The sequence below is a fragment of the Panthera tigris genome, chromosome A3, assembly GCF_018350195.1.
Source record: "Panthera tigris isolate Pti1 chromosome A3, P.tigris_Pti1_mat1.1, whole genome shotgun sequence".
NCBI classification, from domain to species: domain Eukaryota; kingdom Metazoa; phylum Chordata; class Mammalia; order Carnivora; family Felidae; genus Panthera; species Panthera tigris.
In genome coordinates, this window is record NC_056662.1 from 71,909,176 (window position 1) to 71,934,365 (window position 25,190).

Sequence of the window (25,190 nt, forward strand, 5' to 3'; positions counted from 1 at the left end):
ACCATTTAAAAAGTTATAGGATGATTAAAAACATGTAAATACTGACAGGATATTTGATATTAAGAAATTATTTATTTTAGGGAGTTGTAATGATGGTATTAGAGTTATGTTTTTGAAAGGGAGTCCTTGACTTCTAGAGATACATACTAAAATATTTATAGATGATATGTCTGAAATTTGCTTCAGAAAGGCTATGGCGGGGGAGGAAATAAAGAATAGTCATGAGTTGGTCATTATTAAAGCTGACTGATGGGAACATGGAAGTTCATTATACAATTCTCTATTTTTCTGTATGCTTGAAATTTTCCATATTTTATTTATATTTTGAGAGAGAGCACAAGCAGGAGAAAGGGGCAGAGGGAGAGAGAGAGAGAATCTTAAGCAGGCTCCACACTTAGTGAGAAGCCCAACACAAGGCTCGATCCCGCAACCCTGGGATCATGACCTGAGCCAAAATTGAGAGTCGAACACTCAACTGACTGAGCCACCCAGGACCCCCTGAAATTTTCCATAACAAAAAGATAAAAATAATAAGTGTGCACTTCCATCAACACGCACAATTATGACACACCATGACATTTAAGAGAGAGCTTCAAAAAAGTGGGCTTAACAAAACTAAATTATAAGCAAGATGAAGACCATAAGAATTTGGTTTTGTCTAAAACAATTTAAAAATAATAATAATAAAATAAAACAAATAATTTTTAAGCATCAAAACTGAAATCTAGACTACATGTTACTAATTGATGCATCTATTTATGGAACTACTCTAGCATGGAATTGCTATCTTTGGCACATACTATTTGATCCAATATTCCGTAATAAGTTCAGAAGTATTATGCCTTCTTTTTTAATTGTTTGACTCAAATTATAGTCATATTTAGTCACCAGATGGACTTTCTTCTTCACGTATTCCATCATGTTAGAAAAAGAGCGTAAATTAGCACCTTATAATGACTCATGATAGACTTTTATCATCCGCATAGGAAAGCAGTAAAGAGAAGGTTATGCTAACCATTTGATGGTAAAAGAGACATAAACAGATGCTACTCACAAGTCTCAGCGCGCCAATGGCAATTACCACCTGTTCTGCTTCATCTATTAGTGCTCTGCACGAAAAAGAAGCCAAGAGACAGGAAAACCATGCAGACACTAATCTTTACTGCAACAATAGTATTTTAAATTTCTTCATTAAAAATACATAGCATAGTTATAATGGAGTCATGCAACAGATATGCCACTGCAGGGCTAGCCCGGGCTGCAACCAGATGACTGGTGCAGGTTCACAAATTTGGGTCTCACCCCATTCCCCTCTCTTCTCTCCAAGTGGGTGGGTGGGGTTATTTGCTTTACAGAGATATCTTAGGACAAAGAATCAACCCAGAAATGACACATTCTTTATCATTCTTACCAATTCATAATTCGTGCTAACTCGTGGCTTGAGTTTGGCTGCAGGTATCATTAACATGATAAAGAAAAGTGTTAGGGCGATTGGGTATCTCAGTTGGTTAAGCTTCCGACTTCGGTTCAGGTCATGATCTCATGGTCTGTGAGTCCAAGGCCCACGTCGGGCTCTGTGCTGTCAGCTCAGAGCCTGGAGCCTGCTTCAGATTCTGTGTCTCCCTCTCTCTCTGTCACTCCCCCACTCACGCTCTGTCTCTCAAAAATGAATAAACATTAGAAGAAAAAAAAAGAAAAGAAAAGTCTTGATCAGGTACAAAACTGTAACGGTGGCTTGATTTTAATCAGGGGAGGGAAACACTCCTTAAATTTGTGTACAAAAATTTTAAAAGCCTGGGAGAAAGAAAATATTCCAATATGTAGGTTAACATTAATATTGGGTCTGGATGACAGGACTATGGCTCCATCTCCCTTTCCCCACCTTTTTTTCCTAAATTTTAAAATATTTTTTCATTTAAAATGTAACATTTAAAATGTGCTATTATTGCTATAATATATATAAAATATACATATATAAGATGTGCTATTACCATTATATGACTTTTTTAAGATTTTTACCAGCATAGGGACAGGTTAATAGACATCCTTTTATTTAAAATTTAAATGTTTTACTCACTAGAGCAACCACAGAAGATACAAACTTAAAATCTGCACCCAAAGTATGTTTCAAAGTGTATGTTTCCTTAAAAAATAGAATTCAGACTTGCTCAGTATATAAGTTACTGATGTGTGATTGCAATTAAAACTGTATTTTTTTATCAATAGTTCACAAAAATACTAAGCATCATCAGTTCCCTGTCTCACTAAAACCATCAGTTTTTACTGACTCACACACACACAAAAAAAGTTTACTTACTGAAAATTACTGTATTTCAATGACAACCTGTCATTTAATAACAATAGTGATAATAACAAATACAGATGAGGATAAACAGATTAATTTAGCCTCAAAGAGAAAAACATACAATGGAAGAGAAAGCAAAACAGGAAATCAAAACAGTCACACACAAGGATATTAAATTTTCCTTAAATGTTTCATTAAAAAATTTTAAAGGATAAAGAAGAAAAAAACCCAAGTGTTTATAAAATTATCATGATAGTCTCTCTACACCCTCAAACATGGGCCAGATTTATCTGTAGTCAGAAACACTGCCTTCTTCTAGAGAATGTGTGGGTGTGAACTCAGAGATCCCACATTAGGTCTAAATAAAATATAGCTCTCCTCTTCTGATGCAGGTACACCCACTCTCAATTATCTTTCAGCTAACTACCCCGGGTCATAAAGCACCATGAGTAATGGAAATACTTGGTAAGGACTCTCATCTACACATTAGTCTTGATACTCAGTTATACGTGACCGGCTGATTGGGATAAAAGAAAAGGGAGGAGGCAAGAGCTCCTTGGAAATTCAGGGGAACTAAGAGTACCCAGGGTACTTTTCTTATGTTCCCAGCTCACAGGAAAAGCTTTAGAGATCCCTTTACCTTTGAGATCCTACTTAAATTGAGTATTTGGATGAAGCCAGTGGGCAGACCTTCCATTTGTTTTATATGGAGGATGAACTCACGAAACTGGAAGAAGGCAGTGTACAGTTTTCCTGGTTATTCTCCTAAATTGTTAGATCTAAAATACTTAATCATGGAGCTGAAAATGGCCACATGACTGACAATGTCACCAGCAATGTAAAATCTTTTCCACAAGAGCACTAGGCACCGCTGGTAAAAATTGTACAGAGATTTCCTTTTCAAACAAATATTTCTACGACTAATCAAGAAATATAATTAGGCTTTTTCCACAATTTGGCTATTGTTGAGAGTGCTGCTATAAACATTGGGGTACAAGTGCCCCTATGCATCAGTACTCCTGTATCCCTTGGGTAAATTCCTAGCAGTGCTACTGCTGGGTCATAGGGTAGGTCTATTTTTAATTTTTGAGGAAACTCCACACTGTTTTCCAGAGTGGTGATAAAGAAATTGTGGTTTATATACACAATGGAGTACTACGTGGCAATGAGAAAGAATGAAATATGGCCCTTTGTAGCAACATGGATGGAACTGGAGAGTGTGATGCTAAGTGAAATAAGCCATACAGAGAAAGACTGATACCATGTTTTCACTCTTATGTGGATCCTGAGAAACTTAACAGAAACCCATGGGGGAGGGGAAGGAAAAAAAAATGAGGTTAGAATGGGAGAGAGCCAAAGCATAAGAGACTCTTAAAAACTGAGAACAAACTGAGGGTTGATGGGGGGTGGGAGGGAGGGGAGGGTGGGTGATGGGTATTGAGGAGGGCACCTTTTGGGATGAGCACTGGGTGTTGTATGGAAACCAATTTGACAATAAACTTCATATATTAAAAAAAAAAAAAAAGAAATATAATTAGGGGAATAGACCCCTGAGAATACAGAGTTTAAAAGGGAAAGGCAAATTTTTAGGTGGATTATGTCAACTTCTTTCTGTATCCCGTGCTAATGGAACCACCAAGTCTACTGTTTCAGAGAAGACGTCATTATTTACATTTGTATTATTTACATTATTACATTTTTGAGGACCAACAAAATTATAGTAGAATTTTAGGGAGTAATCAATCAAAACTACTTGTATGTTTTCAAGGTATACCTGACATAATACCTGAAGATCTATAAAATACAATTTTCACACAGATTTATAGATGAACTTAGGTGGGAAGAACAGACCTAAAGTTAGAGAGATCAACGGGTCATGTGACATAAATATGCCACTTGGCTGCCTATCAAGGATTATCACTGTCATGGGTGGTCATTGAACACAAAGGAGTGTGACTCACTCTGGGAACTAGGGCCACCAGAAAGCTTCACATCAAGACACTTGCTACTTGGCAAAAAAGAGAGGAAAATATAAAGAAACAACCTTCAGGTTACCACTGTTCCATCAAATGATCATGGAAAAATATCCAATGACAGGAATGACCAACAATAAAAAAACTTAAAGGATAACATATTATCAAGGGAGGGTAAAATCTTGACAATCGTTATTAAAACTGATCTGTGTCCTGCTCTGGTAATAAGTACCACCATTAGAGAACTACAGTACCACAGCATTCTTGTTTTTTTTTACAGTGTTCAATAGGCTCACTGTGACTTGCAAATGAAAGTATTAAAACACATACACAAATATTTTTTCTTTTTACTTTATATTCCTTTTCATTCTTTAAATTTTTTTTTAAATTACATCCAAGGTAGTTAACATATAGTGCAACAATTTCAGTAGATTCCTTAATGCCCCTTACCCATTTAGCCCATCCCCCCTCCCACAACCCTTCCAGAAATCATTCTTGTTCTCCATATTTGAGTCTCTTATGTTTTGTCCCCCGCCCCATCTTTGTATTATTTTTGCTTCCCTTCCCTTGTGTTCATCTGTTCTGTGTCTTAAAGTCCTCATCTGGGTGAAGTTATAGGATACTTGTCTTTCTCTAATTTCACCTAGCATAATACCCTCTAGTTCCATCCATGTAGTTAGTTGCAGATGGCAAGATTTCATTCTTTTTGATTGCTGATTAATACTCCATTCTATATATATACCACATCTTCTTTATCCATTCATCCATCGATGGACATTTGGGCTCTTTCCATACTTTGGCTAGTGTTAATAGTGCTGCTATAAACATTGGGGTGCATGTGCCCTTTCGAAACAGCATACCTGTATCCCTTGGATAAATACCTAGTAGGGCAATTGCTGGGTCATAGGGTATTTCTATTTTTAATTTTTTGAGAAACCTCCATAGTGTTTTCCAGAGTGGCCGCACCAGTTGGCATTCCCACCAGCAGTGCAAAAGGGATCCTCTTTCTCTGCATCCTCACCAACATCTGTTGTTGCCTGAGTTGTTAATGTCAGCCATTCTGACAGGTGTGAGGTGGTATCTCATTGTGGTTTTGATTTGTATTTCCCTGATGATAAGTGATGTTGAGCATCTTCTCATGTGTCAGTTGACCATCTGGATGCCTTCTTTGGAGAAGTGTCTATTCATGTCTTTTGCCCATTTCTTCACTGGATTATTTGTTTTTTGGGTGTTGAGTTTGATAAGTTCTTTATAGATTTTGGATACTATCCCTTTATCTGATATGTCATTTGCAAATATTTTCTCCCATTCCATGAGTTGCCTTTTAGTTTTGCTGATCACTTCCTTCGCTGTGCAGCAGCTTTTTATTTTGATGAGGTCCCAATAGTTCATTTTTGCTGGTTTCCCTTGCCTCTGGAGACATGTTGAGTAAGAAGTTGCTGTGGCCAAGATCAAAGAGGTTTATGATTTCTTTCCTCGAGGAAAGATTTCTCAAGGATTTTGATTTCTTCCTGTCTTACATTTGTCTTTCATCCATTTTGAGTTTATTTTTGCACAAATATTTTAAAAATAAAAATGTACAGTATTAAAGCACTATTGTGCATGTAGGTCAGAGCTTATGGTTCACACTAACCAGAGGTATCATTTTGATCTAGATTTGATCTAGATTTAACTAACTCACTACCTGTAGATACTTTCGCATTTCTCACTGAATCCTTGTTGTAAGTCATAAAAATCATAAATACGTACAAATTTTTAAAGTTTATTTATTTTGAGAAGGAGCAAGAGAGGGAGGGAGAGGTAAAGGAAAAGAGAGAGAGAGAGAGAGAGAGAGAGAGAGATAATCCTAAGCAGGCTCCACACTGTCAGCACAGAGACCAATGCAGGGCTCAAACTCATGAACGATGTGAGATCGTGATCTGAGCCAAAACCAAGAGTCAGATGCTTAACTGACTGAGCCACCCAGGTGCCCCCATTTTCAGATTTTTAAGAACAAGAGCTCAATGATGTTATGGATAGTTTAATTTTTATTACATATTTGAACATGAACAAAAACACGAGAAGATTCACCCTCAAATGTAAACATTCTATGTGCATCTAGCTGTAATAATAAACCAGTTATGTTAAAAATCAGAGACTTGGAGTTTGGAAAAATAAAGATTAGGACATTTAAAAATTACTACATAGTACATACATCCTTGGAATTTCTTTATTAAGTATCAGAATTTCCACCTGGTTTTCCAAATCTATACTTATTTCTGCCTGTATACCCACATTCAAACTCTATCTCCACCCACAGGCAGCAACTATAGCTCTAATCTGCACGGAGTTCAGTCATCCATCTGGACCTTAACATTGCTTCCATCATTTGGTCTGACTTCATCCACTGCTATTATCAAATAGCAAAGGCCTTTCAGAGATGCACCTGACACACTCCCATCTATTTCAATCCACAGAATCCCAACAGGAGAGAAGACCTGCCCTCCTCTGGACCCAATTTCTAGTTGTCTGTCATGACAGTAATGCTTTCATAAATTTTCTTTCAAGGTTGGTCCTGACAGCATCTTACTGTAGCTCTCCTGATCCAATGTTTAGTCCTCTCTGACTATAGATTCATATTGAACAACTGTAAAACCAGTGAGGTGGTGTCTCATTACCCTAGGATTCTGAGGTCTGAATTTCATAGGATCAAGGACTATTTTATAACCTATCTAGATAATAAAAAGGAAAAACACTATAATATGAATATATCTGGCAGTCATTGCTTCATAGGATCAAAGCTGCCCTCTGATATAGAGGCTGAATGGAGCTTGAATGTTTTATTTGATACTATGAGACTCAGAAGTACATAGCTTTCTTTCTTTAAAGATGGTGCCACAGAAATGCCCCTGTTAGTCTCCTGATTAGTACTCTAAATGTGGTTAAATGCTCATTTATTTCAATACTGACCTAATTTTTTTCAACTGAGCCTATCTTTGAGTTTAGATCTGTTCTTGCCATTGCAGAAATGGAGTTTCTTTTAACCAAAGACAGTATCAAGGAACTGTGGGGTAAAACTAACAACAACAGCAAAATTATTCATTTTCTATATTCTTTAAAAAAAATTCTCCCCTGAGTTTATCTGTGAAAAGCCAATGAATAGCAATTCTTCATAGAACTGACCAAATTAAGAGATGAGAATGGACTTATTTATAAACATAAGAGATAGTCAACCTTAAATAAAATAATAATAATAATAATAATAATAATAATAATAATAATGATGATGATAGCTTCAACCCCATTATGTGTACACTTCCAGGAAAGTTTTATGCAGTCCATTCTAAGCTCCTAGCCCGAGGTAAACACAGAATTGTAAATGGAAATATGCCATGTTCAGCACTAGAAGCAGCCTCATAGTTCATTAACAGAATAAAGTGGAAAACAGTTACATAAATGAAGTTACAACATAAAATGTGCTGGTGAATCTGCAATAAAGTAACATAAGTGAAGTTTTTAGTATTTTTTACCAGAAAGCCCAATTGTAAACATTTACATTAAACTACTGTCCCTCCAAAACCTAACCAACCACACAAACAAAAATCATCTTTTATGACTATGAAATCATGAAGAATTTGTACTGCATGGCTCTTTGTTTTGGTAGTTTTCAGAGTAAGACAGGAGCTGCATTAAGTAGCTTCATTGATTTCTCCATCTTCAATAGCTGTCAGTGCTGGAACTTCATTCATCCTCAGAACCTCTGCATAGAGCAAGTAATTATGTAGACTTCTGGGAAGTGGCAACTGACAGATAAAACTGTCAGATCGTAGGTGTTCTGGTTTGAGACAGGACCGAATTTCCAAACGACAAAGGTGAGTAAGGGATGGAAGACAGGCTGGAGAAACAAAAAAAGATGAACATTTTTTTAATTTTCTTTTTTAAAATTTCCCAATTCTTTGTAGTCAAAGAGAAGGCATATGTTACTTAGATTGCTTTTGAAAGATTACTTTGGTCAGGATGACCCTGACAAACTATTCATTCCTTTTATTCTTTTTACAGCCTTCACCTGGTTCATGTCTGCAGTTGCTAGCCACACACTGAAAGTCAGTATTCGGGGCCATATAAATGTTCACATTCTAAAGATGTGGCGATACCAGTTGGTACTTAAGAAATGAATTAACTAATTTTACATATAATAGATGCCCACAGCAGCAAATACTATATCCCTCTTTCTCTGTTTCACTGCAAATGGTCTCCAGACCTACCCCATCAAGTGAATAAGTGAGTAATTTACAGAAGCTTTCCTCTTTTTATCCACGACATAGATTGATATTTTAAAATAGACACAGAGAGAAAGGGAACATTGATTATCTATTAGGCCACATACCTATACACTTCACACACACACTATGTTTTTATTTTCATTAACCCTATGAGGTGTACATTATCATACTCATACAGAGATAAGAAGATTAGATAATTTTCCAAAGGTTATACATCTAGTGCATGGTAGAGCCAGGATTCAAACTCAAATGCAGATGACCCCAAAGCATGCACACACACTTAAAACTATTGCTGCCAAAGGGCGCCTAGGTGGCTCAGTCAGTTGAGCGTCCGACTTCAGCTCAGGTCATGATCTCACTGTTCGTGAGTTTGAGCCCTGCATCGGGCTCTGTGCTGACAGCTCAGAGCCTGTAGCCTGCTTCGGATTCTGAGTCTCCCTCTCTCTCTGCTCCTCCCCTGCTTGCACTCTGTCTCACTCTCTCTCTCTCAAAAATAAATAAACGTTAAAAAAAATTAAAAAAAAAAAAACTACTGCTGTCAAAAGCTAGTTACCAATTAAAAGATAATCCAGATGTACTTAATTAAAAAAATTGAAATATTCTATATAAGAATGAAATGTTCAAGGTGCTATATAAAGTAGATTTAGCATATTAAATTGAGCTTCATTTTCTTGGATGAAAAGTGTTAACTAAAGAAGCTAACGTCCATGGAAACTAAGAGCACTATAAACAGCTATTGGTTTTATGTGAATCAAGTCTAACACCTTTTATTGGTCAAAGAAATCTTCTATAAAATCCTCATGAAATGTAACCATGGTTAACAGACTGGGATCAGAGCAGCAAAGGCAAGTACTATCAGGAGACCAGCTGGTCTGACTCCATGCCTAGGGGTTCTGTAAACTGTAAGACCCCGTAGGACCTGCCATACTAATTCTCCAACATCTTCAACACCTTCCAAACCACAAAAGTTAATTCATCACCTAACTTTTAAGTTTAAGCTTATTGGCTTAAGTTGTTTTTTCAGAGACTGGGAAACTTCTCAAACCATAGTGTTTCAAAATGCCAAAGAAGTTATCTGATTTTGTACATAAAACCTGAATCTAAGAAAAGATGAGAATTTTCTTAAACCATAACTCATAGACTCCCCATTATAAATAGGACTATGACATCTACAATATGTAGCACATTTTTTTAATGTTTATTTATCCATTTTGAGAAACAGAGAGAGTGTACATGTGAGCAGGGGAGGGGCAGAGACAGGGAGAGAGAGAATTCTAAACAGACTCCACACTAGCACAACACACAGTTGGAACTCGCAAACCATGAGATCATAACCTGAGCCAAAATCAAGAGTTGGACACTTAACCAACTAATCCACCCAGGCGCCCCCACTGCACATATATTTCCAGTGCTTTCATATCTGTATCTTGTTTAAATTTTACCCTGTTCTGCAAACGTAAAGGAAGAATCCTTTTCTCACTTGTAAGATGGGAAAACACAGTGAAGGGAAGTAACACAGAGATAAGAATACATATAAAAAGCATGCCCAACGTGCAAATGCCCACATTTTTCCAAAAGAGTAAGCAGGTTCAAGTTTAACAAGTAGGCTGACTATGCTGTACTGTTACATATAAAGAAGCCCTCTTCCCCAGTGAGATCAGGAACGATAATTGGTCCTAATGTCACTGGGTATGCACAAATATCATAAAAGCTTTAGAAACAAGCATAACTGATTCTCAGTAAGCATACAACTCAGCTGGTAGGGACACAAGCATGTTGGCATACTAGAGAGCAAGCTATCAGCTACAGACACTGAGCACACCGTGGGCACAGTCAGATGAGAATGAAACCGGAAATGACAAGATTGGGTTGTGTGAGTTAAAGTGAGGTTGGTTAAGAGAACTTCTACTTATATTCAGTCAGAGTTTAATATGCATCTTGTTCAGTTGAGATCTCTTCATTCTGCACATTCATGTTAACACAGATACACACTCAGCAGGAAGATAAACGATATGGCTGTACAACCTGTAGGAGAGCCTCTTGGGGCTAAAGGGATTCTTGATGCCTCTCCAGCTTCTCCAACTTGACAGAGGACACTAACTTACAGCCTCCTCGGGCTATGGAGAGTTCCTCTGGATGGCCCACAGCTTCCTGCAATACCACAAGCCTTTCCAGGCCATCTGACTACACCACTGTATCACTATCTTCAAAGCTAAATAAACCACTTATTTGTTTAGACTATTACGTATGTGGAAACTTAATCATTTGTGAGCAAGCCCAACTGGAACAGTACACATCTGTTATGAGAAGTTTACCCCACTTGCCCAGATTGACATGGTATAACAACAAAATAGCTGCTATCAGATCCAGGTGATTTGACTCCAAGTCTAGGGTTCTTTAAAGTGTGATAAGACCAAAATAATTCTCTAACATCTTCTAAGCCACTGAAACTATCCTAAGTTTCAGAAGATCTTTCCATTTCTTAATACAAAAAAAAAAAAAAAAGGTTGGTGGGGAGAGGTGTAGTCACTTCAGACATTGATTACAATTTTAATTGTACCATTTTGGTTTTTCTCCTGTGAGCACAATAGATTGATGGCATTGTGAACAGTTAGAGGGAAGACCTGTATTCACTTGAACTGAAGGGAGTCTTTCATCTGCAGATTATTAACATAGACAATAATATACCCCTCAGTGCCATCTTAGTTTAATATACCAATGAATATTAAGGAAACTTTATAATCATATATACAGTATTTCAAAGCACGCAAAGCATTCCTATGAAAGTTTTAGTGATGCGTAGTATTTCCAGATGTGTTACCACTAGGCTGAGAGATCAAGCCATGCCTTGAATTTATAATATGAAATAGTCCAGAAGCTGTATGTATGTAAAAACCTACTTTCATGAAAACCTGTTAAATCCAGATTTTAATTTGTTAAATACATCTCTGCCTTCTTGGATTATGGCACTGATTGTAGCTTAGAAAATGATGTTTGAAGCCATGCTATACTTTTAAGTCACTTTTCTGACCCAATCAATCATACTCAATTTAGCATGATAAATCTTCTTTATCTATAGATGCAATAGCATCATACAACCTTTCACTTTTCATTCCTATACAGAATTCTTCAATTTTGTTCATTTTGTTTAATATGTACTCACAGAACAATTGAAACAAAAGGCTACATGTTATATGAAGTTATATTAAGGTGAAAAATGATTAAAACTAAACATCACAATTCTGAACTCATTATGCTTATCAATGCCAACTTTACTATAGCACAGAACTACATGTACATCATACATACCCGCTACCTATATTTTCCACAACCAATCATCTCTAGTCGGCCCTTATGCCAATATTCAAACGAGCTTTCTGCCTAGACTGTATTTCTGTGGTTCCTCTGTATGGCTTTCCACGTCAAATGCATTCATTTGACTTCTGGGCCATCTAGTACAATTTATATTTCCATCATTAACATATTGTCTTTCTGGGTAAGGGGCATTAAGGAATCTACTCCTGAAATCATTGTTGCACTGATGTAAATTTTAAAAAAATTAAATTAAATTCAGTATTTTTAAACAATGAAAAAAAAAGAATAAAAAAATATTTTCTGGTTGGCTTCTATCTTTTGTTCCCAGTCTTTCTTAATTTACTAGCATAGTCTCTCTTACCCACTGATGACAACCAAAAACTCTAGACAACATTCAAAAGGCAATTACCTGAGGGGTATGAGAAATAACTAACAGATAGCTTAGGGCAGGAAATCAAAACATGGAGAATGACCAGTAGAACAGCAATGAACAGAATGAATGGAAAGAGCACCACACATAAAAAAGATCTGTCTGCAGTTGTCTGTATTAACAAGTTATGTGACCTTGGGCAAGTCATTTAAATACTTTGACCTTGAGTTCTTCCTGTGTAAGAAGGGCATAATGCCTTACCTATAAAACAGACGTGATGTCACCTCTCTGCACCAAAGTTTTTGAAGAAGTTCAAGTTAGAACACATTTGCAAAAGCATTTTATAAAGTATACCACATACAAATCCTAGATACCATGTAATCCAGTGATCTGCAAATGTTTTGAATGTACACTCAATTAGTCTTTGAGTATATATATGTAGCTATTTTTTAAATAATTATTTATTAGAGGTATAAAATTCTTTTTACTTTTACTAAAAATATTAATAATAATATTTTAACAACAGGGAGGTGACTAAGTTCTATAAATTCTTAGTGACTTGGCAATTCCAAGATTTGGTTCTAGGTCCAGTTTATTTTGATACTTGATTATAAGGGATGATGTAGCTTAAAGAAATATCTTAAAAAAGATGAGGTACAAATGGGAAGGGTACATTGTAGCTTAGGTGAACTAATCAGCATAGTATCGCATCTACCAATTAGGCAAAAGTTTTTATCAAAATCCACCCAATAAATTCGTATTTTTCCTGATACCAGTTTATAACCTAATTAGAAACTTTTACTTCTTTGCATCTTTATTAAATGCATTCGAAACCCAGGGAAATGGTTTCCAAGTATTTTAAAGGTGTCAATATAAGAGTTTTTCTAGGTGACACATTGTTTTTGGAAAAGCACATACAATAGAAGTACTTCCCAGGATGTTTTCAGAATCATCTCCCCATAGCAGTTTCTTTCAGAAAGTGGTTTCTTTCTCACTCATTTAAAATGTCATCTTTACCTTAAATCAACAGAATTTTTAAAAAATATGTACTAGGTTTCATACTACTGACACCTATTTATCACCAAGAAAAAGAATTTGGTTCAGGAGACTGGAACATTGCTATTTTAGAAAAAACAAAAAACAAACAAACAAACAAACAAAACCAGCTATATAATCCATCTTTAAGTTTGACTCTTACACCAAGAGAATGAGCACACTTCTGTATGTATAAATAATCGTGGTTACTCCCATCTCATTATCAAGTACTACAAAGACTCTAATATATTTCAAAAGTCAAGTTTTTATGAAGTTGTCCACCACGGTATTACTTTGTGCTATTCTGGTTTCAACTCCTTTCCTGTATTAGCCTATTAATGATGCAATAAACTCATTTCATGAGTGATGTTATCTCTATTTCCTAACATCTACAGAAAAGTAAGCCACTCCATCAGTAGTCATTCTTACAGATTTTCCAAAAAACATTTTTCTATTAAATAAGTCATTACTGTTATAAACATATCCATTCCGGTACATATTTCCTTTAGTGGCTCCCAGAAAAGTTAACTATTACTGAAACAGAATCTTCACAAATACCCTAAGCCAAGACCTATTATAAATATTATATATTTATAATAATAAATTAGTATACCTCCAACTTAGTATACCATACTTCCTACCTGCAGAGTGATTTTTGACTCTTTAACTCTTTAGCAGTATTATCTATGCCCCTTTGAATATTATTAGCTAACAAGGAATGGGTTTTATTCTGTCCCATATTATTCTAGCCAGTTTCTGTGGCAGCAAGAACATGTTTCCCCAATAGTATGTGACTTTTTGCCTTTTCACTAATGATTAAGAAAACTTCAAAAGATTTGTAAGCATTTATCATCATGTTTAGTAAAATTTGTAAAAATAATTGATTGAACATCATGACTTAAAAAGTGATTTAAAAAGTCACAGATTTGTCTTCATGGCTTAGAGTGCCTTGCTGATTATTACTTTTTTCATTACCTAATATTTCAAGGCACACTACATACTAAGGTCAAAGCTCACTGTTAACATTACTAATGGTGAACCATATTTTCAATACTTTTCTTGATATTTCTAAAATTCTTGTCAGCTCAGATTAGGTGGTCATCAAGTTTTGTTTTGTTTTGTTTTTTAATGTTTATTTATTTTCGAGAGAGAGTACAAGCAGGGGAGGGGTGGGGCGACACAGAATCTGAAGTAGGATCCAGGCTCCATCAGCACAGAGTGCGACACAGGGCTCAAACCCACGAAACTGTGAGATCATGACCTGAGCTGAAGTTGGACATTCAACTGACTGAGCCACCCAGGCACCCCAGGTGGTCATTATTTTTAATCAGAGAACATGGCTATGTGATAAAGAGCAGGGGTACAGGTCTATGGTTATTTGTACCTTAAGTATTATCCACATAAGACGCTCTTTCTTTAAAAGCGTCAATCTCTTTTTTAATGTTTATGTATTTATTTTGAGAGAAAGGGTGTGCGAATGGGGGATGGGCACAGAGAGGGGAAAGAGAATCTGAAGCAGTCTCTGCATTGTCAGCACAGAGGCAACAGAGGGCTGGAACTCACAAACCATGAGATCATGACCTGAGCAGAAATCAAGAGAGAAATGCTTAAACAACTGAGCCACCCAGGTGCCCCAGGCAGCAATCTTTTTAAGCCGCTTGATCAATTTTTGAGAACTGGATAACGTAATCACAAGTCTACTGAATGACCACACATTAACTACAATTCATTAAAGCAAATGAATGTGGTTGCATGGTCAGCCCCACCACACACCTCGCTTTGGGAAGTACTTGACCTAACCCATACAGATATGTAGCATCAGACCATGTGTGTTAAGAGGGAAAAAAGACAAAAAGACAAAAACTAAAACTACTTCACCAGTAGAGAAAAGACAAAATGGAAGGGAACTTAATCATTGATAAGCAATTATATCTTCCTGTATCCCACCTTTAAGATGCCTCTCTGGAGCACGGGATATTTGAAAATTAAGTAAAATCATCTAGCCTAAGCAGTTTCCTATGGTTATCAGATGAAGGAATGAATCATGGCCTCAGAATCTTAGAAAATAAAAATCCATTCTTTACTTCCCTACTCCCATTTAGGGGAGACAACAGGAAAAAATTAAACTCAATATTATAAAGCAAATTTTAACTGTCCTAAAAGTTTTCCATAAAGTCTTCCGGAACCCCCATTCTACCACAAACTTTCCTACATCTAGAACACTGTAGAGAAAACTCTCTCCACTTCTTGTCCTCACAGGGAAATCACTTCCTTGACCAATTTCTCAAATAGAATTTTCTCATTCTTCCACCCCCATCACATCTACCACAAAGTCTAGGAGGCAAATGTAGCATTCACACAGCTCTGCACCACTTCCAGGCCCATGGTTTTGGGTCTCTAAATTCCAACGTACACTATCCTTCCAGACTTCACTCTCCCTTACTGCTAGAACACCCAATCTTTAATGTCCTGGAGACATCAGGTCCTGTGACTCCTCCTGCCACTAGTCTATCAGGTCCCCTCCTTTCTTGTTTCCTTTACTGACCAGACCAGATTCTATGAGCCCATCCCTTATGTTATTTAATCATCCTCAATTCTTCCGTCTCTGCTCTGACAATCCCTAGGATCAATCTAAACATTCTCCTTCTGCACCTCAACACAGAGAAAGGGAAGCAATGCTGGGGGAAATGATCACATAACCATATGAACGAGTACCAGTTGCAACCTCTACGAGGTCTGTAGGGTTGCATGCACCTCTTTCCCTGGCCCTCATTCCTTTCCCACAACCACCATTCTCAACTATCAGGTCCCCACCCAATTGTCACTTCAATCTCATCTGCAAGATTTCCCTCCTACTTCAAAGTAAAACAGGAGGCCTTCAGGGCCCTCTCTCCCTGAGGGCCTAGTTCTCCAGCTATAATATTATCTAGAACTACCCCATCTTCATTCTTCTTTGCAAAGAAATGGGCCTCTTTGAGGCGAATCCCATCTCCCTCTGGATTATCTGAAACCTTATTACATAAATATCGCTTTTATCTCCAGATAGTTAAGCTAGTGTTATTGTTGTGTTTTTACAAATTGAGATCCTTCAATCTATAAAAGGTGTTCAAGCCTCTCTCGACTTAAAAAGAAAAATTCTGCTATGACCCTGCATCATTCCCTTTAGCCATTCCACTAAAGAACTATGCTCACTTTATTTTTTCATTCATAAATTCTGTCAATGTCTAATACATACTTGACATGTAATTAAAGAACCCACTCACTAAGGAATTAAGGGATATAAACAGCTAGATTCATGTCTACTTAGAGAAATACTTACATGATAGCTTCTCTTCACTTTAGTTCCATACTTGGAACTAATTTTAGTTAAAATTATAGATTGAGTGATTAAAAGTTCATAAATGAACAAGTTATCAGGAGTTTAAACCTTCTATTCCAATTGTCTTTCCACCTTAAAATAGACATGTTGGGTCTAGAAAATAGTTTTTTGTTTCATTTGGTATATAGCTGTCCCCAGTGTCTGCCCACACGCATATCCAATGCAGTATGTCCCTAGCAGGAGTAAGATGGTCTTTCAAATAATATTGGTGACCTGATACTTAGAATACTTTTAAAAATTCTGTTTTCATTGCTCTAAGGCAATTTCCATCTCTCTTAGCTTACCAACAAACTACTGACAACATAGAAAAATTTTAATAGCAAAACATCCCAGCAACTATGGATACAACCCATTAGTACCTAGTTTAGTAAGAATTTCTCCACCCCACACACACACACACACACACACACACACACACACAGAGCCATGCAGATTAGTAAGAAGCTATATGTAGCTATACTTGGATTAGTAAGAGGCTGTGTGAAGCTAAAATTATAAATGGGCAGATGGAACCTTGTTAAAATTTTAAGTTAACTATAAATTTCTCACTAAAAAAAAAAACAAAAAAACTAAGTCTGGCTCTTAAATCTAACAATAAGGGCAGTCTATAGGATACTGTTTAATCAAGGCATGATTCTGAACTTATGAAGGCCAACAATATGGCTGGAATCTTGGAGGTCAAGTTTCCTACTCTATAAATAGAAGATCACATGTTTAATTTTTCAAGATAAAAGGCAACTAGTGTTGGGGTTCTTAGTGATAATGTCTTAACCAGAGGAAATGCCTCTAGAGTTAAAATCCGCTGTGAATAGGGGCTTCTGAGTCTCACCAAATACTGAGCTTTATTAATTCTGTGGGCACAGCCCCTGTGGCCATTTTTCCTGTAGTTAAAAAAAAATTTTTTTAATGTTTATTTTTGAAGGAGAGAGAGAGCATGAGTGGGGTAAGAACAAAAAAAGAAGACACAGAATCCAAAGCAGGCTGCAGGCTGCAGGCTCTGGAGCTATCAGCACAGAACCCAACGCAGGACTCAAACTCACAAACTGAGATGATGACCTGAGCCAAAGTCAGACACTTAACAGACTGAGCCACCCAGGCGCCCCCATTTTTCTTGTAGTTTTAAAAGGGTAACTCTCTCCTCCACATGTTTTCTCAATCCCTACCAAATTTAGAGACCTTTCAATTTATTGAACATTTTACCTAAAAACTGCAAGTTGGGGTTTTGCAAATCAATATTTAAAATAAGCAGGTGGGTTTTAGTTGAACTATGCTACCACAGAGCATTTGTATAAATACTCATTACCAAGTATATCACTACATTACTTGTACATTTTGTTGACTTTTCCTTGGTCATGGACTCGGGGACAGAATTTGGTTATGGGTTAACTTGGTTACCATTAGGTTATGCTATGGTAACATATAAATCCTAAAAACCAGTATCTTAACACAACAAAGGTTTATTTCTGCCTCATGCAAAATCATCCTTAGGCCAGGTGATTCTCTAGGGCAGGTGTCCTGAAATGACATCTCAGTGTTTCAGGTAACTTCCACCATGTGTCACCACCATCTCAAACATGGATTGCACACTTCCTCAGTGAGAAGGGGGAGCATAGAGAGCTCACATCCAGTGATCTTTGACTGCTTACAGCATTCACATGATCATCAAGTCTGGAAAATGCAATCTTCCTCTGTTCCAAGGAAGAGTAAAATGAAGCAGAACTCAGTTGAGGTCTGTCTCTGCCAAAATGACAAAATCTGTTGTGAAAATGATGAGGTAGGTTCTATTATTATCCCTTTTTTCAGCTGAAGAAACCAAGGCTCAGAGATGTAAGTAACTTCTCTAAGAAGAGAAAGTAGTGAAGGTGTGTCTATTCAATTCCAGAGCTCCAATTTTTAACTATTTTATTAACTTTGCCTGATGTCCATGCAAAAACTGAACCATATCACTACCATGAGAGTCAAAGTAGAATGATAAACCATTATAGTAAGTACCCCAGGCTGACTACATGTAAAAAGTTATTTTAAGAGACTGTTATGTTTGCAGTTACAAATTACCTCCATTAGCTCCTCCATCAGCCTGAAATAAGGTTGTGCCCCATCTCCCATCTTTTTAACAAGTAACTTAATGATATAGAAGATACATCTTGAGGGGTGCCTGGACAGATCAGTCAGTAGAGCAAGGGACTGTTGATCTCTGGGTCATGAATTCGAGCCCCACATTGGGTGTAGAGATGACTAAAAATAAACAAACCTAAAAAAAACATGGAGCTACACTGTATTCTGCTAAGCAAAATCAGTCAGAGAAAGACAAATACCATGTGATGTCACTTATATGTGGAATTTAAGAAACAAAACACATGAACATATGGGGGTGGGGAGAAAGGGGGAGAAAAAAGAGAGAGGGAAACAAGCCATAAGAGACTTTTAAAGATAGAGAACAAACTGAGAGTTGATAGAGAGGTAGATGGGGGATGGGCTAGATGGGGGTTGGGCATTAAGGAGGGCACTTGCTATGATGAGCACTGGGTATTGTATCTAATGGGTCAATCACTGAATTCTACTCCTGAAACTAATACTGCACTGTATGTTAACTAACTGAAATTTAAATAAAAATTTGAAAAGGGGGGGGGGAAGGTTACATATTGAAAGATGTATCTTTCAAGATAGAAAATTTATCTTTTGCACAAGATACATGCTATTGCTATAGATAACAGAAAAGTATTCTTTGAAAACTGGATACATTTTATTACCTTAAACTAGAAATGGCTTGAGTAGACAACTGGAATGCTAGTTAATTATTATCAAAAAGGTATACTTCAAACTCACACAATGTTATATGTCAATTATATCTCAATAAAGCTGGAGAAAACATTTTGACCAGAAAAGATTATAATAAACTATGACTAAACTTAAATTGTTTCTGGTAGTTATTCCTCAATTTGTAACTGCAAATATAACAATCTCTTAAAATAAGCTGCTACATGTAGTGAGTTTGTACTTACTACAATGGTTTATCAGGAAAAGTACAGGAATAAGGAACACTGCTCCAAACTACAAGCATTGCTCAAAGTTTCAAAAGAAACTGTGGCTGTGGATACTTGTTCAGCCTACCACATTTAGGAAGAAGTCCTCATAATATTCCATGGGTTGCACAAATAGAATACTTAGCCCATCACAAATCAACCTCTACTTTCCATTTTTGTTTTGCTTCTACTTCAAAGCGCAACTATTCCTCTTAAAAATGCGCTCTCAACTGAATCTACAACACAAAATAGCTGCACTCTGATACTTCTTAGGTAGTATAATTTTAGACTTATTGCTAACTATTAATATTAAAATTTGAGTTGAGGGGTGCCTGTGTGGCTCAGTTGGTTGAGAAACTGACTCTTGATTTAGGCTCCAATAGTGATCGCAGGGTCATGGGATCGAGCCCTGTGTCAGATGTTGGGCTAAGAGTGAAGCCTGCTTGGGTTCTATCTCTTGCCCTCTATCCCTCTCCCCCATGCTCTCTCTCACTCTCTAAAATAAAAAAAATTAATAAAATAAAAATTTTTTTTAATTGAAAAAAATAAAAATTGAGTTGAGGGGTACCTAGCTGGCTCTAGCTGCAACTCTTGATCTCAGAATTGTGAGCTCAAGCCCAATGATGGGTGTAGAGATTACTTAATTAAAAACAAAACAAAACAAAACAAAACAAAACAAAACAAATAAACAAAACCTTGAGTTGAGAGGGGCACCTGGCTGGTTCAGTCCAAAGAGTTTTGTGCAACTCTTGATCTTGGGGTCATGAGTTCGAGCCCCACACGGGGTGTAAAGATTACTTAAACTTTTATAAAATATTGAGTTGAAAAATACAGTATTTAAAGAGAAGTGCTCAGGTCACCCACTCCTCCAGATATTATAAATCTAGCCCTGGTTAAGTCAGAGTCACAGATACCCCAGTACCTAGATGACACCATACTGATCCCTAAGAACTGCTTTTACTGAATTATAGGTTAGAATGATAGCAACAGTCCACATTGAAGACTGGTAAGGTAAAATAAAGTCCCCAAGAAACCAAGTCTACAAAGACAACTTCTAGGAAACTGTCATTACCACATCCAAGAATATTTGTACTTGTGAGTAACAAGTTTATCTTATGTAATCTCTGTAACCTAATGTCAATGACTAGAGAGTTCAGTCAGAACCAAATTTACAGCCTGTCCACAGGCACGTTTCAGATTACCATGCTATATTTTCCCTGACACCATTTTAAATCCATCCCCAAGTTTACTTTTCATTTTTCTTTTGCTTCCACTTTTAACGTCTTACTGTTTTGTGATAATCTACATGTATAAACGACTTTAAATCCTTTTTAGAACAAAGCAGAACATTGAAATGAATAGATCAAGAGAGTTTCCTGGGGCCCTTTTAGATTCTTTACAGAATCCAGATTCATATAATACCATGGATAGAATTGTACATATTTGATCATTAAAGTGGGGATGAACTAAAGCCAAGTGCTTTTATCCCTAAGAATTTAATTACTTAGACTTTATCTTGGACAGCTGGCCAGAGGTAGGCAGATTTTTTTATGAAGAAGTCTACTACTATGTGGTTAAAATGATATTTCTAAGAGGTATGTGTAGAAGGCACATGATTATAAAAAATTGTCATTAAAGATGCAAACAGTCAGTACCTGGTATACATTTCCTTTCTGATGCAAAAAAAAAAAAAAATCTTTTTGAAGACAAATCTAACTTCATGATTAAAACATGAGGAACAAGGGACTAGTCGTCTTTTTTATTTGTAAACTACCAAAGCAAGCTCCTATTTCTTTATGGAGGAAAAAGGTAAAAGGTAAGGAAAGGAAAATATTGACCAAGGATATGGCATTCCAAAGACTTCAAAAGGGCCTAGAAAAAAAAAAAATAGAGAAAATCTTTTCCTTGGGATAGATACTGGTAAACCTAAAGGAGCTAGGGAGCTGAAATTATCTAGGGGCTTACTAATAGGTATTGGGCTACAAGAAGTATCTTTTCAAAAAAAAAAATTAAATATATTGAGAACATAGTTTCTGCTACCATGTTAAATTATTAGAGAAAGCGAGACTCATACATTTAGAGAGGTAGTTAAAGAGTTGTTTTTCTGGGCTCACTCTCACTGGTGATGAGCCATGCTTCTGCTCACCGAAAGTCCTGCAGCTCAAGATCCAAATAAAGTTAACCACTATACCGAATGGAGTGTCCTGAAAATTGAAGGAAAAGAGGAAAGCTGGGTGTATCAAGAGAGAGAGCCTTGAACTACAGAACGGAAGAGAAATTCAGACAACTGAGTAGGTGGGCATATCTTTTCCCCTCAGCCCTACTAAAATCCAATATTGTTATGGTTCCCATTATCTGCAGAAGAGGAACCAATACAGAATACCTTGAGAGATCAATATAACTAGGAGGAAGAACACAAGCTTTTCCTAAGTAGCCTGCAATAAGAGCAGGGTTTAAAAAAGGCTTTCCATAATAGGAATAAAAGGCCTTCTTAAAACCAGACAACCCAAGAGACAATGTAGATCAGAGTTTCTCAAACTCAGCACTACTGACCACTGAAACCAGATAATTCTTTGTCGTGGGGGCTGTCCTGCAGATTGTAGGATGTTTAGCAGCATCCCTAGCCTCTGCATGCTAGATGGCAATAGCCCACTCACCAGTAATGACAACCAAAAAATGTTGGTAGACATTGCCAAATATCAGGAGCAAAATCATCCTTGTTGGGCACCACCGCTATGGATGAGACAAGTAATAAAGAGCTGCCAAGGATAACTCACTCTCTGGGTAACTAGCACTCCCAAACCATTTCACTTCTCGAGCCAGGATACAGAAGGAACAGCAGGACTAGTAGGAAAAATGACAAGTTCAAATTTTAGATATGTCAAAATATGAGATACCAAGGGGAGATGTCCATAAGGCAGTTGGATATATGGGAATGGAATCAAGAAAAGAGGTCTCGGCTAGAGAAATAGACCAGAAAAGCATGAGCTACATTAATACCTCTGAGAAAGACTTTTGCAAATCTGTAGCCAAAATAAAATGCTCTTAAGAGATGATGATTATTACCCTACCCAAGCTCTACCTAGTGCCTAATTAAACAAGAAGCCCTTGATGGATTTAGTCTACTGGAGGGTAATGCACTCATGAACAATTTTTACCTTCATCTGGACAAACTTACCATATGTTAAAGTCTTCAGAGTAAACTCTCACATATCTTTACTAATTGATACACTGCAATAATTTTCCCACTTGGCATATGCTCCCTCATTTGACTTTTGTTCCCAAATCCATTGTCCCATATTCTATCTATTTTAAATAGACACTTGTTCTCTACTGCTTCAGATACATAATTAGTAAAAGATGCAATTCTCAACATTAAGAATTAAATGCAAGTGAGTTTTCCAACATTATCATTAAAGAAATTCTGTATGAAAACATTCAGACTCCAAACAGATTACTTTTTTCTTCAACAGAAAACTCTCTAAGAGTTTGAATACACCTCAGTTCAAGAGCATATTTTCCTGAATGTCTGTTTTTGATTGAGAAAATCTACTTAAATGTAATTTTCCAAGAAATTACAAGACACATTTCTACATATGCATTAAGTTCACTTGTTAAAAACCTATTCAACATGTTTTATGAAGAGCTACATTTCATGCAAAAATAGCAGAGAAGAAAAAATTTTCCTAGCTTTAGACATATAATCTGGTTAACAAAATATAGTTAAAGTAAACCAAATCTGAATTACAATATATTATGTTTAGTTTAAGCTGGCTTCCTTGCGTAAGATCTTCTACTTCATGCTTTAATTTTTTTTTTTAATGTTTGTTTATTTTTGACAGAGACAGAGACAGAGACAGAATGCGAGTGGCTAAGGGCAGAGAGCAAGGGAGACACAGAATCCGAAGCAGGCTCCAGGCTCCGAGCTATCAGCACAGAGCCCAATGTGGGGCTCATACTCACAAGCTGAGAGATCATGACCTGAGCCGAAGTTCGGATGCTCAACCTACTGAGCCACCCAGGCACCCCTTCTACTCATGCTTTTTAACTAGCTTTAAAAAATTTTTAATAAGTGAAAGTAAGTTGAGAATTTGTTTTAAAACAGTCATTTAAATTATCAATCAGGGGTACCTGGGTGGCTTAATAGGTTGAGCCTGGGACTTTAGCTCAGGTCAAGATCTCACAGTTCATGGGTGTGAGCCTTATATTGGGCTTTCTGCTGTCAGGGCACAGCCCACTTCAGATCATTTGTCCCTGTTTCTCTCTGCCCTTCCCCTGCTTGAACTCTCTCTCTTTGAAAAATAAATATTTTTTAAAAAGGATTAAAAAATAATAATAAAGTATCAATCAATTCACAGAATTTTCACCCAGCTCACCTTGATAGTTATATTGTGCCAACACACTGGCATGCATTAAGTAAGAGGTATAAAAAAAGGGTGGTAATAACAAATAAACGGTTAGCATTTTTCTGCCCACAAACTAAATATTCACTAACAACATTTTTAGGACTCACTTTTGTTTACATAATCCTTACTAGAAATAAAAGGACACCATTAAATAAAAATATCAATAAACACCTGCTTTGCTTTATATGCTCCTTAGGCTAAACTTATCAAATCAGATAAGATATTCATTGAAGAAAATTACTATGATCCACCACCACACCACCACCACAGCCCCATCCTTTCCCCACATAAAGAAAATGCAAACAATGCCCAATTTAACGACTCTGATCACTTATAATTATAAGATAGCTAGAGAAGAGAAGAGAAAGTAGTGAAATGTGTCTAAAATCAAACTTTCTTACCAATATGCTGCTGCAGAGCCCGAGACGAGTTTGAGGCACGAGTGGAGATCATCTTTTCAACAGCTGGAGGAAGTGTCCTCCAATTAGTAAACTCCAAAGTGAAGATAAGGATGTCATCACTGACTGAGTCAATCCTGTATTAGCAAGATGTTAACATACCATCAGACACAAAATATGCCAAGGGTTCATCCTGAAAACAAACACCACTTAGTTATTCTTGCAACCTTTCAGTATAGCAGGAAGAGCGAAAACTGGGGCACAGAAAACATTCATGTAACTGGAGGTAAGTTCAATGGATATGAATAATCATTTACAGGTTCCTACAAGAAAATGAATGGACTGTGTGTGTCCTTGTCCACTAGATGACAAGAGAATCTCTACTTCTGTAGAGGACAGGAATTCTCCTTCCCATTCCTCAGCAGCAGAGGTAAGAAAAAGAGAGGCACCAGTATCATCAGTGGATTTGTCAATTATCTCTTCCCACTGGAATCTCTTGCTATCAACACCTCAAGTGGTCATCCTAATAGACACACAACTTAACAGTCCTAAAAGGATAAAGCCCAAAACACCCAAAGCTATCACTCAACTGAGTATATGGGAGAGATGGCTTGTTTCTGTCCAATTCCCAGGGATGGGCAATTGTTACCCCGTAGGAGCCTTCCGCACTGTATAGTCAGTTCTAAAAGATGTACTAAAACAACTTTTGTCCTTAAGGACTGAA

At 36.8% G+C, this 25,190-nt stretch overlaps 1 protein-coding gene across 8 annotated transcripts in view; it reads right to left on the reverse strand.

Moving 5' to 3' along the window:
* Positions 1-6,287: 6,287 nt before the first annotated feature.
* The window catches only part of ASB3 (ankyrin repeat and SOCS box containing 3), a 113,701-nt gene continuing 94,798 nt past the window's right edge, over positions 6,288-25,190 (reverse strand). For all 8 annotated transcript variants that reach the window (XM_042981380.1, XM_042981382.1, XM_042981379.1 and 5 more), the window contains 2 exons: positions 24,470-24,603; positions 6,288-8,152 (listed from right to left, as the gene is read on the reverse strand). In XM_042981380.1, coding sequence (XP_042837314.1) covers positions 7,947-8,152; positions 24,470-24,603 — 340 coding nt within the window. In that variant the 3' untranslated portion in view covers positions 6,288-7,946. The remainder of the gene's footprint in view (positions 8,153-24,469; positions 24,604-25,190) is intronic.